Raw genomic sequence first — 20,091 nt, forward strand, 5'->3', positions numbered from 1 at the left:
GGAATCAGAACACCCGGAGGAAACCCACGCAGACACGGGGAGAACGTGTAAAATCCACACAGATAGTGTGGACCCTCGCCCGAGGGTAGAATCGAACCTAGGTTCCTGGCGCTGTAAGGCAACAGTGCTAACCACTGAGCCGCTGTTACACCAGAAGGGTAAATCTGAGGAAGAATACCAGCTCTGGGGTGTTGCTGTCACCATGAAGAACAAATTAGTTGACCATCTCATCAAGCCCTCTTTGGTAAAAGCCAATGCTTCCTGACCCTTTTTATTCACACTGACCCTGAAGCAGTGTTCCACATTTATCACTGCATGCATCCCAATCCTAGAATCAATGAATGAGACTAAAGGGAATGTCCACTTCATCTTTGATAAGTCATTGTCCCGTGTCCCAGAGGGAGACCATGTTGGCTGGTGTGATAGGCGCAAGGAAGGCATAGGGTAGGTAAACACTAATAGTCTCCTCCCCCTGACAAAATGTCTGGCATATGACCTGGTTCCAGCAGGCGTCCTCTTTCTGCAGACAGATAAATCACGTCAATAATCTAGCTCTGGACATTGGAATCTGTTTGACTGCACCATTGTCTGAACTAGGAATTGCAAGAATTTTCGCTTTACCTCTCCATGACAGGTGCTGATAATTGTAGGAATGTCCGTCACCTAATCCAATTGACTGCCTCCTCCTGGCTGAAAAATAGCATCACAGACAAGCAGAACAGAACAGAATCCGTAGAGTGTGGAAACCGGCCATTCGGCCAAACAAGTCCACCCAGACCCATCTCCCTACCCTATCCCGTTACTCTGCATTTCCCATGGCTAAAACAGCTTACCCTACACAGCCCATAACACAACAGACAATTTAACATGGCCAATCCATCTAACATGCACATCTCTGCACTGTGGGAGGAAACTAGAGCACCTGGCAGAAACCCATGCAGACATGGGGAAAACATGAAAACTCCATTCAGACAGTTGCCTGAAGGTGTAATCGAACCAAGACCCCTGATGCTGTGGGACATCAGTGCCAGGCACAGAGCCATGTTGACACACTGCAAGAAATTCAGTATTGATGGACTCAGAGACCCACACAGGCAGCATGCCAAAGCCACCTGACCATGCCCACTGAATAGGAGCTACAGAATATCTACATTGTTTGGTCTGTTCATCACGAGCAGCATGTGCAAGGGGACTTCAGGTTGTTGTGCGCACATCAAGACTCATTTGATGAGAACGACCAAGAGAACCAGGAGTTATTCAATCATAGGTGAAAGGATTTCTAAACTGTTAGTACTACCATACTGGAGGAAAAGAAAGGAGGAGGACAAATTAAGTCTGAGATCCACTTTTAAAAAGAGACATGACCTGAGAACGGATGGTTTGTGGAAGGAGCACAGGCAACAACAACTCACCTACAGCCATGACTTCCATGGATTCTTCAGTGGAACTAAGACAATCTGTGACCCAGCATCCCAGGACCTAACCCGGTGAAAGCTAAGAATGGAGTGGTACACTTCAAGGATCCTGAACCTGAGTGTTCTCAACCACATTCCACAGCATACTACCCATTGCCATCTCACCACAACCTCAGCCCATGAAATTGTAAACTCCATCTACAACTGAGAACCAACCAGTCTTGAACTACTGGTGTGGTTTAATTCGTGGGTCACCACGCCTCAGGAGATGGATGAGATGTAATCCCTGCTGAAATACTTAAAACGGCACAAATGCACTCTCCGCTTGGTTACACAACATCATCCCCATTATCTGGAGAAAAGCATGCAAGGGATCTTCAAGATGTCACAGTTGTAATCATCTTCAAGACAGGTGATGAGACTAATTGCAGTAACTACAGAGAGCTCTGCCTGTCATCGGCCAGAAGGAAGACACTCGAGTGCAACCTGCCTCTACTTACTGTGAGCTTGGACAGCACCGTGCAAGACTAGCCACATGTGGATGATATTCCATCCGTAGTTTAATGTTGTGATATACTTGGGTGTCATTTGTAATGTTTCTGTTTACTGAACAAGCACATTGATGAGCCCAATGCAAATAGTGGGTCGTCAGGAAACTGTGAGACTTCTGGTGCCATATCTTTCAGACATAATGGGGAAATAGGACATGGTTTTGCAGGCCTGTCATTTTGGATGTGGCCACTTGTTGTAAGAAAGTTTTGGTCTCAGCCAGCTACTATCCAGGATGTGCTGTCGTCATCAGAATTATGCCTTGAATAGTGTGACCTGAACTTTCTTGCCATTCTGATCAATGGTTGATCTCTCAGCTGGATCTCTGGAAGGCCTTTCAGCTCAGTATGACCATACACCACCATGTATGAAAGCACCTGCACTTCTCTGTACCTTCTTGAAGGACCACCCCTCCCCTCCAACCTCTCTGGAGGACCATGTTGTGCAGAGCGCAGGAGACCACTGTCATGTAAGAAAACCTTCAGCAAGTGTATTGAAAGGTACCCAGACTGATCAAAGCACTAAAGTCTGATGGCCTGCCCTGTGACGGAGCATTCCAAGATAATAAAATGTGAGGCTGGATGAACACAGCAGGCCAAGCAGCATCTCAGGAGCACAAAAGCAAATTTCCCGCAGCACATCCCTCACACCCCGCCCCCGCCACAACCGCCCCAAGAGGATCCCCCTCGTTCTCACACACCACCCTACCAACCTCCGGATACAACGCATTATCCTCCGACACTTCCGCCATTTACAATCCGACCCCACCACCCAAGACATTTTTCCATCCCCTCCCCTGTCAGCTTTCCGGAGAGACCACTCTCTCCGTGACTCCCTTGTTCGCTCCACACTGCCCTCCAACCCCACCACACCCGGCACCTTCCCCTGCAACCGCAGGAAATGCTACACCTGTCCCCACACCTCCTCCCTCACCCCCATCCCAGGCCCCAAGATGACATTCCACATTAAGTAGAGGTTCACCTGCACATCTGCCAATGTGGTATACTGCATCCACTGTACCCGGTGCGGCTTCCTCTACATTGGGGAAACCAAGCGGAGGCTTGGGGACCGCTTTGCAGAACACCTCCGCTCAGTTCGCAACAAACAACTGCACCTCCCAGTCGCAAACCATTTCCACTCCCCCTCATATTCTCTAGATGACATGTCCATCATGGGCCTCCTGCAGTGCCACAATGATTCCACCCGAAGGTTGCAGGAACAGCAACTCATATTCCGCCTGGGAACCCTGCAGCCATATGGTATCAATGTGGACTTCACCAGTTTCAAAATCTCCCCTTCCCCTACTGCATCCCTAAACCAGCCCAGTTCGTCCCCTCCCCCCACTGCACCACACAACCAGCCCAGCTCTTCCCCCCCACCCACTGCATCCCAAAACCAGTCCAACCTGTCTCTGCCTCCCTAACCGGTTCTTCCTCTCACCCATCCCTTCCTCCCACCCCAAGCCGCACCCCCATCTACCTACTAACCTTATCCCACCTCCTTGACCTGTCCGTCTTCCCTGGACTGACCTATCCCCTCCCTACCTCCCCACCTATACTCTCTCCACCTATCTTCTTTACTCTCCATCTTCGGTCCGCCTCCCCCTCTCTCCCTATTTATTCCAGTTCCCTCTCCCCATCCCCCTCTCTGATGAAGGGTCTAGGCCCGAAACGTCAGCTTTTGTGCTCCTGAGATGCTGCTTGGCCTGCTGTGTTCATCCATCTTCACATTTTATTATCTTGGAATTCTCCAGCATCTGCAGTTCCCATTATCTCTGTGATGGAGCATGTTCTGAGAGAACAGTGGCTGTGACATCTCTGTGTCTTCATTGAAAGGGTTATATGTAGCTATCAGCAGCCTGTGTGTTCTAGTCACAATCATATACTCTCTGCAGAACCTCCTACACCTCAGGGTAAAGCCTCACAGCAGCTACAAGGATGTCTTACACTGATCTGTTGAATTGAAAATGCTTGTGGTTACTCACTAGCTATGCATTGAAGAATAAATTCACGTCCTAATTATAATAGTACTTGGTTGTAATACTGGATGCAGTTGATAACATCCTGCACTTTCAGGAAATGTGCCATGGAGACAGATTCCTCTGTATCTGTGTGTCCCAATGAATTTGGAACTCAGTGTACCCCAATGTCTTTACACCTGTCTGATTCTGTGTTGGGTAGTTCCTTGAGTTTATGTTACAATCCTGCTGCTCCCTGTTGAAATGAACAAAAGGCAGAGTTCACAATTACTGTAACTTTCACAATTACTGGCAGGGTTTCCCTACATGAGCAAGGTGCCTGGGACCAGAGGATCATAGGATTATTCTCCGTAGAGAGAGATGACTGGTGTGGTTTAATTCGTGGGTCACCACGCCTCAGGAGATGGATGAGATTGTGAAGGTGGGATCTTTATGGTGATTTACTGAATGTTGGAGTTGAACCCTTGCTATTGGCATCAATCACCATCACAAAACCAGTCAACTGAGCTAATCATTCATCACGCTGTGTGCTGATATAATTGCAGTAACTGGAATAGATTCAGTTAAGTCCAGTAGTTCAAGACTGGGCATCCTTGAGATGCTATGCACCATTAAAGCCAGCAAAATTGCATACCAATGCAATTTGTAACATTGTGGCCATGGAAATCACCCATTCAACCAGTAACATCAACCAAAATTTCTACCCTGGTTCAATGGAGGGTGCAGGAGGGCATGCCAGGAAGATGAAGTGTCAATCAGGACAAATTCAAGCCCATCAATTATGGTTCCATTAGTCATACTTGATCATCAGTAAAGTGATGAAAGGTATTATCAATAGTGCTATTAAATAGCACTTGCTCAGTTCCGGTTCTACGAGGGCCACTCTGATCATGACCTCTTGACAGCTTTGGTTCAAATGTAAAAAATAAAATTAATACCCAGAGTTAAAGTGAGGTATGAATGATTTACCTTTGACATCAAGGCTGCATTTGACCAATTGTAGAGCAAACCTTGAGTCAATGTGAATCAGGGCAACTCTCCAGTTGACATCATACCTGACACAAAGCAAAATGGTTATGATTGCTGGAGGCCAGTACTATCAGCTCCAGGTCAACTTTGCAGGAATTCCTCGGGCTAATGACCTCAGCTCAACCATCCTCAGCCAACTTCAAAATAACTTTTCCTCCAACATGAGATTGGAAAGGGTTGTTTCTGTATGACTACTGAATGTTCAGCACCATTCATGACTCCTCATTGCTGAAGCAGTCCATGTTCAAGTGCAGAAAGACCTGGACCGTACCTTTGGGCAGACAAGTGTCAAGTACATTCATGCTACATGTGCTAGGCAATGACAGTTTTCAATGACAGAATCTAACCATCACCCCCTGACATTCAGTGGCATTACGATCATTCAATTTTTCACTGTCAATCTCCTGTGGGTTCCCCTTAACCAGATTAAAGGCACAGTAACTTCCATTTCTGTTCAATGGTAACCTCCATCAACATCTTGGGGTTACCACTGAGTGGAAATTGGACTGGACTAGCCATATAAGAACTGTGTTTCTAAGAGCAAGTCAGAGGCTTAGACTATAGCAATGATTAAATCCCCTCCTGACTCCCCAAAGCCTGTCCACCATCTATAAGGCACAAGTGAGTGTGACAGAATACTCTCCACTTGCATGGATGAGTGCAGCTCCAGCAACAGTAAAAAAATTGACATCATTCAGAACAAAGCAGTCCACTTGATCAACACCACATCCACAAGCACCCACTCCCTCCACCTATGCTCTGAAGCAGTGCATACTGTCTACAAGTTACACTGCATAAATTCATGAAGACTCCTTACACTGCACTTTCCAAACCCATGCCACTATTACTGAGAAGGACAATGCCAGTAGATATGTGAGAACATGTCATGACCTGCAAAATCCTCTCAACAGCACTCTTTATCCTGACCTAGAATTATATTGCTGTGCTTCAGTGTTGCTGGGTCAAATCCTGGAACTTCCCTTCCTAACAGTATTGTGATTATATCTACACTGAGAAGGCAGCTACCACCACAGTCTTTTCAAGGACAACTAGAGATGGGCAATAAATGCTGGCCCAACTAGCAATGAGCACATCCCACAACAAATTTAAAAAAATAGACTGCAATATTTTGTCATCACTACAAGTATAACATAAACTCACTTTCTTTTTCTTTCCGCTGGATGGAAATCTGCATTACATAATCAAATCTACATTTAACTGTTGCCTCCTGAATAACAGTTCAATGCAACATGAGATCATACAACATGAAAGTGGCTATTTGACTGATCCATTGAGTACAATCCTATTCTCAGTCCCTTTGTTGCTTCCTAAATTAATCTAAACTTTCATATCACTCTGACATGAAGTCTTTCTAAATATTGATCATTCTACATGAAAAATCTACATCAATCCTACATCTGTAATTTACTTTGAACCTTTATCTACTTAATCTACATATATTGTTTGAGGTATTATTCCAGAATAACATTTTCCATTCCATTTATTTTCTTGCACACATCTAGAAGATCACTTTTCGGATATATCCTTTTCAGACTTATAAACAGTGGCCTCTCAAGTCTCTTCCCACAGTCAGACTTTCTGAATCAGCCTCATTGGTCTTCATTGTATTGCCCCAGTGTTTGAAGATCTCTCCTTTTCCTCACATTATTACTTTAAATAGTATTCTCAGCATTAGTTGTAATTTGTGTTGAAATTGTTTATTAAGCAATATCCCAACAAATATCATACGTGGTTTTCCTGCCTGTCACAGCAAGTACTAATTGAAATTAGTAGACTGGAGATTACTCCATTGCAATGATTTCAGCTTTTTCTCTGGCAGCAATCCGATGAATGAAACAATGGTTTTCACCTTGCTAGACGGTTTGATATTAAATTAAACTAGAGCGATCTCTTAAGTTCAAGTCTGGGCAAATTTATAGAGACCCTTTTTTGCTCAGGGTCTGCCTTTTCATCTCTTCAATTGGGTCTCAAGCATCAACCTGGTTCCCAGTTATTTGATATGAAAGTAATTTACTTTTGGATGCTGCCTTTCTTCATCTTTGATGTGTGGAATCAGTGAAACTTCAGTTTGACATTTTTTTGTTTGGCAAAATTACAAAGGGTAGCAGAACCAAGTTGGTTGATGGAGTTAAGGTAACTGATCTAACTGAATGGTTGGACAAGCTTGAGGGATTGGTTGACCTCCTCCTTTTCAAATGATCTTGGAATGTGATAGTAATGTGCTAGTTATGATACCAATCAGCGAGAGTTGCACCGATGCTCATTGATGCTATGATTGGCCAAATGTGGCATTGATCTCAAGGGCAGTCATTCTCTACTCACTTCACCTCTGGAAGTTCAGCATTTTTGGTTACATTTAAACTAAAGCTGTAAAGATCCCAGTAGCTGAGTGGCCTTAATGGAACCCAAATTGAGTGTGGACAGGTTTTAACTAAGGAATTGTCACTAATAGAGCACTACTTACTATGAATGCAATCTACACTCACTGTTCTACAGAATAAAAATTAAGAAAAAGAGTAGAACATGTGGCTGCTTAAATTAGTGCTTCCTTCAGTAAATTCATGGTTGATTTATTGCTTTCACTGTATGTTTTCATTTGCTCTGAATATCCTTTCAGCCCATGAGAAATACAAAATATATCTGTCTCAATACTTAATATTGGAGCATCTACAATTCTTTGAGGTGGAAGATTCCAAAGATTCACAGTCAGAGTGAAGAACTGTTTCGTCATCTCAGTGCTAAGAGATCAATTCTAATCCGATCACCTTTCATTTCTTAATTCCAGAAAGTAAGTGATGCCTTTTTTGTTCAATATTGATGCAACATCTCATTAGTTTGACATTTTTTTTAAAGGGACTGGTGGTGATGTCTGCTGAATTGGAAGAGGTGGTGAAGAGTATGCTGACAGGAAAGATTCCAGGAATGTGGATGAATAAATCATACCCTAGTCTCAAGCCACTTGGCAGCTATATGCATGATTTCTTAGACAGACTGAAATTCTTACAGGTGAGCGCTATTACTTTAATGACATGCATTTTAGTAACCTGCTGTTCATCACCCAATCCCTTGTGATTGTAATCATTTGAAAATTATCATCACAATAAAAAATGATTAGCTTTTATTGGCTGAGTCTGAGATAATAGATGTAAGGGCATATTCAGTTCATTTCTGCATCTGTTATGCATAATAATTGCTCAGTAATGCATACAATATACAATTGCGATAGTGTTCTCAACACATCCAAGTGAGTCATCTTGGCACATTTCAATTTAATTTTCATGAGACAGATGGCACATCATGAATATAAACGTTCATCCTGCTGAGGTTTGCAGGATGAAAGACTTTTTGGGCAAATACAATCTGCAAAACAAAGCTAATCTGGAAGGATTCAAATTTATGCAAATGAAGGCAATGGTTCTAAAATCCATAAATAATCACAAAATATCATTCCTTTTCAAAGAAATTTGTGAAGAGTTACAACTGTCCTCCTTGTACATCAGAATTAAGTTATGACTACATTTCAAGCATTGTTTCAAATACTGGGATACCTGGGACAATGAGACTTGTTCTGGGGGAGGTGGGACCAATTCAATCTGGATGGATCACACCTGGGCAGGACCAGGACTGATACCCTAGGGCAACTATTGCTTGTGTGGTTGGACGAGGGTAAAACAAAAACAGCAAGAAGGTGGGAATCTAAGCAGGGTGATGAGGGAAAGATAAACAAGGTCAGTAAAAAGAGAAAGAACAGCAAAATACAAAAGATAGACAGGATAATCAAGGACAAGAAGCAAATAGAGCAGGGTACAAAGGGGGAAAAAAGGATAATTAAAAATGTATGAAGGATTCAAATAAGGTAGACAAATTGATGGCACAAGTTGAGCTAAATAGATATGATCTTGTAGCCATTTTGAATATGATCTTATAGCTTCTTTAGTCATAGTTACAAGGAGATCAGATCTGCAGACATCTCATTCAGAGATAATTGGCCTTCTGGAAAGATAGAAGGGAGGGAAAAGGTGATGGGGAAGCACTATTAATAAGAGATGAATTAAGGACATTTGTGAGAGATGATCTCGGCCCAGACGATGTAGAGTCCATTTGGATGGAGGTAATAAAACAGCCAAGGGAAAGAAGATATTGGCAGGAGTTGTGTATCGACCCCCAAACCAACAACAGTAAGAACATGTAAAAAGAATACAGCAGTAATTATGGGTGATGTTAATCCTGTTGATTGGGTTAATCAAGTTGGAAAGGGTAGCTATGACAACAAATTCATAAAGTGCATTAGGGATAGTTTCCTAAAGCAATATGCCATGAAATTAAGAACAGAAGTTGCTGGAGAAGCTCATCAAGTCTGGCAAAATCTGTGGAGAAGGAGCAGACTTAACATTTTGAGTCCAGGACTCTAAATGTTTACGTGGCTTTCTGTCCACCAATGCTGCCAGAACTGCTGCGTTTCTCCTGCAATTTCTGTTTTTGTTTCCGATATCCAGCATCTGCAGTTCTCTACTTTATTTTTGTGTCACAACCAGGCAACAAGCTATCCTGAATTTGGTAATGGATAATGAAATAGGTTTAATAAATGACCTCAGAGTAAAAGATCCCCTAGGAAGCAGTGATTGTAATGTGAAAGAATTTAATATTCTGTTTGAGAATAAGAAACATGGCTTGCAAACAACTGAGTTTAACCTAAGTAAGGGGAATTAAGATGAAATGAGGATAGAGTTAGCTAAAGTAGACTAAGCAGATAGATTAGCAGGAATGGCAGTAAACAAGCAATAGCAGACATTAAAAGATGTAGTTCGTCACTCTCAGCAAAAATATAAGCCGATAAGTAGGTACAATTTTAAGAGAGGGATAAACCAACTACAGTTAACCAGGATAACAAAGTGTGTGGCTGGATGAACACAGCAGGCCAAGCAGGGAAGCTGAGAAAAGTGTAAAGTTGGAAGAAAAAGTATGTATGGAGGCAGGAGTCAGTGATAGCCCGAAGATTGGGATATAAAGTTCAGAATCCAGTAAAAGAGCACTAAAAAGGTAATAAAGAGAAAGAAACTACAAGGGCAAACTAGTGAGGAATATATATAAAAAAGGAACTTATTTAAATATACAAAAAGGAAGAGAAGTCAAAGTGAATGTAGGCCCTTGAGAAAATCAATCTGGGCCGATGGTTATGGGGAAATAAGGGAATTGCAGAGCAGTTAAGCAGATATTTTGCATTGTTCTTTACTTTGAAAATCACACTAATACTACAGAATATGGCAGAGGAGTGGCACCGTCATTAGAGAAATAGTATTAGACAAACCAACGAGCAGAGGTGGAGGTGGGGTGCTAAAGGCAGATAAGCCACTGGTCTTGATGGCTTGCATCCCAGGATCCCAAAAGAAGCAGCTATAGAGATGGTGGATGTGTTGGTTGTAATTTTCCAAAGATCCTTGGGGTGCTGGAGAATTACCAGAGGATTGGAAAACTGCAATGCTCGAATCTTATTCAAAAGAGACGGAGACCAAAGGTAAGCAACTGTAGGCCCATTAGCCTAACGTTTATTGTTGGCAAAATGCTGGAATCAATTATTAAGGAAGTAATAGCAGCACATTTTTAAAACCATAATTTAATCAAGCTTCATGTGAAGGAAGGCCAAAAGAACTGCGGATGCTGTAAATCAGGAACAAAAACAAAGTTGCTGGAAAAGTTCAGGTCTGGCAGCATCTGTGGAGGAGAAAACAGAGTTAACGTTTTGGGTCTGGTGACCCTTCCTCAGAACTGATGGTGGCTGGGAAAACATCAGTTTATATGCAGAAAATAGGGAGGTGGGTGGGGTAGGGAGTAAACGACAGGATAGAGCCCAAAGAGAAAGAGAAAGACAGTTGGACAGACAAAGGAGTTGCTAACGATCAGGCTGGGAAGGTGAATAGTTATTAATGCGGAGTGTTAGTGACTAACAACGGTGGGTGTGTAGTGGAAGGCTATGTGGTAACAACCTCATCCCCACCCTGTTGTTAGTCACTAACAGTCCACATTAACAACTATTCACCTTCCCAGCCTGATTGTTAACAACTCCTTTGTCTGTCCAACTGTCTTTCTCTCTCTCTTTGGGCTCTATCCTGTCGTTTACTCCCTACACCACCCACCTCCCTATTTTCTGCATATAAACTGATGTCTTCCCAGCCACCAGTTCTGACGAAGGGTCACCGGACCCGAAGTGTTAATTCTGTTTTCTCTTCCACAGATGCTGCCAAACCTGCTGAGCTTTTCCAGCAAGTTTGTTTTTGTTCATGACAAGGAAATCAAAGATTTTGAGGCAGTCTCAACCAGTGTGTATAGAGGAGAAACAGTAGATGTGTTGTATTTGACCTTCAAGAGTGGGAAGGACAAAGTACCTCATAAAAGGTTAAGCCTTGAGATAAAAGCTCATGGTATTGGAAATACCATGTTGGCATGAATAGAGATTTGGCTCATGGATAGGAAACAGTGAGTGGGGATAAGTGTTCTTTTTCAGCTAGGCAACCTGTAATCAGTGGGGTTCCACTGTGATCAGTGCTGGGCTACAACTGTTCAAGAACAAAGAAAATTACAGCACAGGAATGGGCCCTTCGGCCCTGCAAGCCTGTGCCAATTCAGATCCTCTATCTAAACCTGCCGCCTATTTTCCAAGGATCTGTACCCCTCTGCTCCCTGCCCATTCATGTATCTGTCCAGATACATCTTAAATGATGCTATCATGCCCGCCTCTACCACCTCCACTGGCAACACGTTCCAGGCACCCACCACCCTCTGCGTAAAGAATTTACCAGTCATAGCTCCCTCTCACCTTGAAATCGTGACCCCTAGTAACTGAGTCCCTTACTCTGGGGAAAAAGCTTCTTGCTATCCACCCTGTCTATGCCTCTCATGATTTTGTAGACCTCAATCAGGTTCCCCTCAATCTCTGTCTTTCTAATGTAATAATCCTAATCTACTCAGCCTCTCTTCATAGCTAACTTCCTGGTGAACCTCCTCTGCACCCTCTCCAAAGCATCCACATCCTTTTGGTAATGTGGCGACCAGAACTGTATGCTGTATTCCAAATGTGGTCGAACCAAAGTCCTATACAACTGTAACATGACCTGCCAACTCTTGTGCTCAATACCCCGTCCAATGAATGAAAGCATGCCGTATGCCTTCTTGACCACTCTATCGACCTGCATTGCCACCTTCGGGGTACAGTGGACCTGAATTCCCAGATCTCTCTGTGTATCAGTTTTCCCCACAGTTTTTTCATTTACCGTACAGTTTGCTCTTGAATTGGATCTTCCAAAATGCATCACCTCGCATTTGCCTGGATTGAACTCCATCTGCCATTTCTCTGCCCAACTCTCCAATCTATCTATATCCTGCTACATTCTCCAACAGTCCCCTTCACTATCTGCTGCTCCATCAATCTTAGTGTCGTCTGCAAACTTGGAGGAAGGGAGTGAATGTACTGTAGCTAACTTTACAAACAACACAAAAATAGGTGGTAAAACAAGTTGTGAGAGATATTTGATAGGTTAAGTATGTAAAATGTTGGCAAGTGGAATATATTGTGGGAAAATGTGAAATTGTTCATTTTGAAAGGGAGAACAAAAGGACAGAATATTATTTAGATGGTGAAAAACTGTAGAAAGCTGCAACACAAGGGAACTTTGGGTTAAATGTACGTGAAACACAAAAAAATTGTCTGTAGCACACAGGTGCAGCAGGTAGTCAGTAAGGCTAATAGAATAACAAGGTGTAGAGCTGGATAAAATTTCTGAAGAAGGGTCTTGACCTGAAATGTCAGCCTTCCTGCTCCTCTGATGCTGTTTGGCTTGCTGTGTTCATCCAGCTCTACACCTTGGTATCTCAGATTCTCCAGCATCAGCAGTTCTTACTATCTGTTAATAGAATGTTGGTCCTTATTTCATAGGAGGTGAAGTAAAGGAGTTGAGAGTTTAGTGCAGTTGTTTGAGCTAGACAAACCCATAACAAGTGTAGAGGGTGCTGGCTGTGAATGTTGCTTGGAAGTAAGACCTGCCTCTGTACACTGGTGTTGTGCGGTAGCTTAATAAGAAAAAAACCAAAAACTCGCAAACCTTACTCTCCCCCCTCCACTTTATATGCTGATATAATATAAATGACATTATGCGATTCATATAACTTCAATTATTAAAATATGCTCGTTCATTAAAAGCAACGCAATGCATTGAAATTCCTTCTCTTAATCTCTTACGGAAAAGGAATGGTTTTATTTTAAGTTGTTTGACATCCTGACAATTTTGGCAGTTCTTTAACAGATAGCTTTGACAGCTCTTTGGCTGTTAATTTACACTTTAATGGCTTCCACAGTTTGACGGCTTTGATAGTTCTGAGGTTGAGGGGGTGGGTATGTACTTCTGAGGCACTTTATTGTTTACTTTTCATAATCCAAAGAGTACCTCACTTGTCCCCACAAGAGTAGCTCTGACCTGGCCAGCACTATGCACTATATCAGACTTCTAGACAATGGGAATACTAAAATGGGATTTATGCCTTCCTCAACCACATTTCCAGCATTCTCACCATTCAGCCTGTGGGCAAGAAAACTGGTAATTTTAAACCAGTATTAATATTCCAAATGATCTTTCATCAGTGTTCTGATGAATGGTAATCAACCTGAAATGTTGGTGTGAATTTTTAGTCCCTAGATCAGCCCATGTAGAGATGACCCCAGGCTTGGTGCATGATGCTAAAGGCAGCACCAACTGCTCTTGGGTCACCTTGCCGGAAATGCAAATGAGAGGAGAACAAGGTTACTGGCCCATAAATTGTTAATTAAGTTGTTAATTAAGTATGCTTAAGCCCTATTCTCAGAGGCTGACGTGTGGGTTTAGGAAATTGGGTGGAGAACAAACTATGGACTAACACTCCAGAGGGTTGCCACTGACATCCTGCCCACTTACCTAGCTGGCCTTTGGAGACGGTCCCCTGTTGCTACTGGCTCTCCAGCTTTGAAAGTCCTCCCATTGTCCTTAATCGGATGTTAAGTCCCTATGCTAATCATTCATCAGTCGTTTTGAAGAAAATCACAGCTGGGTGCCCAGAAGGAAAAACAGTAAAACCAGCAAAAGATGTCAACTAGTCCAACTCATCTTGTACACCTCAAAATAGAGCTTCTGACTGACTTGTACATTAATTCCAAGCATTAATGTTTTTATAAAATGGCTTTTTATCTCTGGGTGACTGTTACCCGCAGGGACGGGCTTCTGGTCCTCATTTGCCCCTGAGATTGAGGTTCTGATGTTGGCTTGGAAAATCCTGCTGGTTAACTCTGTTTGTACCTTTTATAAATCAAGGTTCAATATGTTTCTTCAAACATAGAAGCCCAGATATATGATAATCTATAGCAGACAGTCATGCAATGTATTTGGCTTTGCCTACGGTTTGAAATAATGGCTGGCTTAGACGTTGCTCCAGATTTTCACCAAATGGGAGACAATTTGTGAACTTTTAAAAATGATGGGTGGAACCAAATTCTAAGATTTCTAACCCACTCCTGTTTCTAACTATTTTAGGAGACATGAGAAAAAGCTGTGGATAGTCAGCCCACATGCAGCCCTCTTGTCATTTGGGGTGTAGTAATCTAATGTAATGATCTGAAGTGATTTAAATACCAGAGCCCTTTGAAAGTTAAGAAAAATGTTTCAGCAGCTATCGGTTAGAGACAGAAAAAACACACAGCATATGCCAGTGATCCGGGATATGTTGATCTGGCTTCAATCTGGTTGGACCAGAATGGCAGTTTAAAAAAAATTCTAATATGGTCCTACCACTAAATTTGGCAGGTTCATTGCCCCCTCAGCAATTTTTGCCCACTGTCAGTCAACACCCCACTCCTTACTGTTCTGTTAGTTGTATTTATCCCTTAGTTGTAATGATGTTTAAATTCTCAGCTTAATTACATTGTGAAATTCACAGTGACTTCTGACCTTCACAACTTGCATCCAGTTAACTGTGAAAATACAGGCGTTACTATCAATGATTTCCCAATCCTCCTTAGGGTGCACTGTTAAAATTCACACAGTTGGAAATGCTTAGAAATCATTGGGATTGATGTAGACTTCCACTCTTTGCAATATATTTATTTTTGCTAAAAATCTCCTTTAAAATTTTAAGTCTTAGCGAATGAAGTATTCCTGGAAATTTAATATCATACTGAGTTATAATTATTGCCTAACAGCCCTTCTTACCATGAAAAACGAATTTCATACTTTTAGAATGTCAGATTTCTCCATCCCATTAATTAAAATTCATAGAATTCTAAAATAATCACAAAATTCAAAACATAATAATGTTTATGATTTCAGCTTCTATCTATTTCCCATGTATACTGCCAATTCTTCTTTCACTTTGTGTAAAATTATAAAAAATAAAAGATAAAATTTGCTTGTTACTTCCTGGCTTTTGGTCTGTGTGAATTCTTCAGTGTAATTAGCGGCTTAGACTGCTTGATAATCATACTGTTGGGTGCCAGAGGACCCGTTTAGTGGGCATCAGAATGAAATTAATATCAGGAAAGTTGAAATCCATGCCTCAGAACTCAATAGCTCTTTGTGGCCAACTTTCTTCAAGGCCAGTGCCAAGTGCCATCACTGCAAAATCCAAGCCTATGTTGTAGAATTCTAAAGATAGATGAGTGTTTGAGATGAGTATACTAAAAGTGACGGTGATGTCTTTTCTTCAATATGCTAGGACTGGTGTGATGATGGAGCTCCTCCCGTCTTTTGGCTCTCTGGGTTTTTCTTCACTCAGGCTTTTCTGACAGGGGCCCAGCAAAATTATGCCAGAAAATACACCATTCCCATTGACCTGCTCACATTTGACTATGAAGTACTGGAGGACAAGAATTACATATTTCCCCCAGAAGATGGTAAGAGAACACATCTTTAACACTTAACAATACTGTAACATGATTTCATAGTGGTTGATACTGAGTAAAATATCATGCCACCAAGCAGTGTTAAACATGAGCTCCATTCAAAAGTGAGACATTTAAAGTTATGATTTTCTCTCAAATTGTATGATTGCACAAAAATATCATAATCTGTAAGCATATACAAAATATTAAGGGGTGTGTTAAATCAGCTTTATTGGTGTTCACGAAGTTTGTTAATTCACTTTTACTCCTTTTTGAGGCATTTGTGCACTGCTCCAATTGGAAGAGAGCCTCCTTAGTGAGTCAGCTTCTGCCAAAAACCCAAACATGAGTCACGTTTGGAGCATTTTAGGCCACTTGATATCCTCACTTCACTGCTGGGCCCAAAACGCTTTGCACTGTAGTGAATTGGAATAGTGTGAGACTCTGTACAGTAGTTTTGATATACTGAGACTCCAAAGAGCAGTTAGATTCGTCCCAGCAGAAGAGAACAGATGGGAAGTGGGATTTGAATCCTCCCCAGACAGTTCACCTGACTGTTGTTCGAGAGTAGGATGCCTGCCTCACCATCTCAACCTCAGAAATATATTGTTCGCAGGGACTACTAATAGGAGAGAACTGAAAGGAAGCAAAATACCCTTCAATATTTTATGTAAGTTTAAACATTAAAGCTGCCCTTAGAAAATTCTAAATACAGCACAGTGTTGCCACAGTGTACCAGCATAGAATGGCTGAACAAATCATGATGGCAAGGAATGTTGTGAGTACATTAATTTAGAATTTGCTTAACTGGTATGGCATCTTTGTGGTGCAACTTCATCTGGATTTAACATTCCATAGAAATTGTTCAAAAATTAGAACATATTCTCACTAAAGATTTAAGAATAAAATATAGATATAATTTAGTCTGAGAGCAACCGCGTTATACCCAAACTGAATCACTTTGAAATCACAGTTATTCTTTCAAACTCAGTATAGACTACCCATGAGTTCAGACAAGTTGCACTTTGCAGAATATTGTTATACTATGATATTAAAATATTACATTTTTATAAGGTATTAAAAGGACTGTTTATAGTTTTTCCTGTGTTCTTTTGATCAATTAGCAAGAACATAAATGTTTGTGTGCTGTGGTGGGTCATTGCATTTTACATTAGCATGTCACATTTGTTGAAAGTTCCATTTTGAAGAGGCTTGTTGAAGATGCCTTAGATGGTAGCCCTTCAACAAACTATGCCGCATCTGGAATACAACTATTAGTTACATGCCAACAAAAAATTAAAATCTACTTATACTTAGAATATCTTCAGTTGCAAAATCCCAATGGTGTCTCATGCCTTTCAAAACTGAGCAGCAAGTGAGCTTGTTTAATTTTCTTACTCCAAATCATTAAGCTGGCTCTGAAGCAACAATTTAACTGCTGGCAGCTTGCCATCAACAAGCATTAAAAACTCCAGAAAAGAATCAATGGTGGACTGAAAATGACCAGCCTTTCCTGTGCTTGTATAGTCTTAGCTTCTCCAAGAAATTGTTTAATTTCAGTCAGCTTCTTACTGCTCTCATATGCTTTGGTTTGAGATCATTGCCTGTGATCTCAGTAAATTGGCCTTTGAGTCCAAAAGTTACATCTGCTGCCCCATGAGCAAGACATTTTTGATCAACACTTTGAAGCAAAGCAGCAACTGACAGCAGCACACGGTGATTGGTGGCACCTTAGTGCTGCATCAGAATTAATTGGGACAGGTAGATTAAAAAATATGTAAGCATTCTAGTACATATCATAAAGCAGGTTTGACATTACGTAGGATTTACATACCATGTGCTGACCTTTAAATTGTGTGAGTTAATGCTGTTAAAGAAATCGGCTTTATCCTGTGGTCTCTCACTCCTGGTTTGTATGCCCTTGTGAAGTGACTTCTCCTTTGCAAATAGGCTAAACTTGCTTTGTGCACCCAATACTTTTCAGGAAGAGCAACAAAGCATTAGCGAAGGACCTATTGATATTTTAAACCATTTCATATATATTTAATTTGTAGTTATGCAAATACATTCAACAGCCGCTTTACATCCTGTGAATAGCAACAGGGTGAATAGCCACCTAAACTGTTTTCTTAGTAATGAAGAGACTTCAGGAGGACTCCCTTCTATAATAACTATTTATCCTCAGTCTGATAGGACCATAGAGCAACATCTTAATTAAAGGAAACACAACTAACAGTGCTGTATCATCCTAGACTCATAATTACTTATTCTGGAAAGGAGTTTGCATTTTTGGTGATATTGCTATTTATGAACCCAAATGGAATTATTTTTACAATGTTAACAATCTAATTTCTAATTAATATGATCAACTTATGATAATTAATGAGGAATGTGGATAGGATGACAAATGGGTGAGGTGGTAGGTGGCACGTATGTGGGGTGGAGATGGGTAGAGTGACTAATGGTGGTGTGGTGACAGTTGGCTGTAAGAGTAGCTGGCTACTTGAGGAAGTGACCACTTGGCCGACAAGTCAGGAGAATCAACTGAGTGTTAGGGAGACAGTCAGAGGGGGATAGGTTGGTCAGGTAGGTAAAGGTGGGCTTGGTTAGAGGGCAGTGAAGGGTTGGTGGTGTCACTGAACACTGTAACAATAAATTGGCAAAACATCACAGAAGTAACAATATGTTTGACTAACTCAGTTCATTGTCAAATTTCTTTAGCTGAATGTCTTGTGAGTGTAATTGTGTCAGATTTTAAAGAATATTTGTTAACTAGTGCAAACAAAGAAACAGCAAGAATGTGATAATTTAGGCATGGGGCCAAAAGGAAATAAATGTCTTGTAGTTATGTAGTGTCTTTCATGACTTCAAGATATTCCAAAATACTTTTCCACTCCTTCTCCTGAAAATTCACCTGCAAACCACATACCTTGGAACTCTACTGTGACAGTATTGAATGAACTTGAGATAACAAGGTGCAGAGCTGGATGAACGCAGTAGGCCAAGCAGCATCTTAGGAGCTGAAAAGCTGATGTTTTGGGTCTAAACCCTTCTTCACAAAATGATGATTTCTGATGAAGGGTCTAGGCCCGAAACGTCAGCTTTTCTGCTCCTAAGATGCTGCTTGGCCTGCTGTGTTCATCCAGCTGTACATTTTGTTATCTCAGATTCTCCAGCATCTGCAGTTCCTATTACCTAGGAACTATAGCACTGTTGTTTAAATGCCACTGCATCAAAATCCTGGAACTCACTTCCGAACAGCACCATTAATTGCATTGTTTCAACAAAACAGTTCATCACCACGTTCTCCAGGGCAACTACAAGTAGGCAATAAGTATTGCCTTAGCCAGGAATGGCCATGTCCCATGAACACATGAATAAAAGCTTTTCCAGTCGATAATGTGCTTTTGAAATGTAATTGATGTGTTAGGGAATGCAGAAACCAGTTAATGTACAGCAAGTTACCACAACCTTTCATGTTATCTTTAACGTTCTCCTGAAAGAGTAATTGATTTGTTGATTTAAAGTATTATCCCAAAAAAATAGTCTGTCTGTTACTCCAGCACACACACACTGCTGCATTGGAGTGTCACCCTCATCTTTGGAGTAGAACCATAAACTCTCAACCTTCTAAGTGAGGTAAGAATTCTGATACTGAGCATAGCTGACACCCAGGTTACATTGTTTACTTGCTTGAAATGTAGATTGTGTGAAGAATGTCACATATCATCACTGAGGTCAATCTTTTGCATATGTTGCCTGTATATAAAATAACCTAACACTGCTTTTAACATCACTGTCCATGAGCTGAGCATTCATGTGTACTTTAAGAATTTTAATTTCACTTATGTGAATTAGCACCATGAGCTATACATCAGTTGTGAATTCTTTACTTTTTGGCCCGGAATTAGATTTGCACTGCCGGAAGAGGCACGTCCAGTTTGAATCTTGAGCCTTATTTATATGAGAGGTTTACAGGCAAATTGAATTTGCATTTTGCAGCTGTGTCATCTGTCATATGAGCTGAAACTGTTGGGAGGGTTCAGGTATGTGCTGGCAATGGTCCTCAGCACTGTTGCAAGTTTGGCTTGGGTTCCACACACTGGTATGTATTTTTAAACAGCTTAAAGTTTTGGTTGTGACCTTTTGCAGCCCTTTTAAGAATATCTGCTTAGACTCATACGGCAGTCTTCTTTGCTTAA

General features: G+C 41.4%; 1 protein-coding gene across 1 annotated transcript in view; it reads left to right on the top strand.

Moving 5' to 3' along the window:
• Positions 1 to 20,091, top strand: part of dnah7 (dynein, axonemal, heavy chain 7) — a 304,986-nt gene that overhangs the window by 275,033 nt on the left and 9,862 nt on the right. Inside the window, exons 61-62 of the mRNA XM_059647155.1 lie at positions 7,846 to 7,998; positions 15,724 to 15,901. Coding sequence (XP_059503138.1) covers positions 7,846 to 7,998; positions 15,724 to 15,901 — 331 coding nt within the window. The remainder of the gene's footprint in view (positions 1 to 7,845; positions 7,999 to 15,723; positions 15,902 to 20,091) is intronic.

Source organism: Stegostoma tigrinum, chromosome 7 (assembly GCF_030684315.1).
Source record: "Stegostoma tigrinum isolate sSteTig4 chromosome 7, sSteTig4.hap1, whole genome shotgun sequence".
In the NCBI taxonomy this organism is placed as follows: Eukaryota; Metazoa; Chordata; class Chondrichthyes; order Orectolobiformes; family Stegostomatidae; genus Stegostoma; species Stegostoma tigrinum.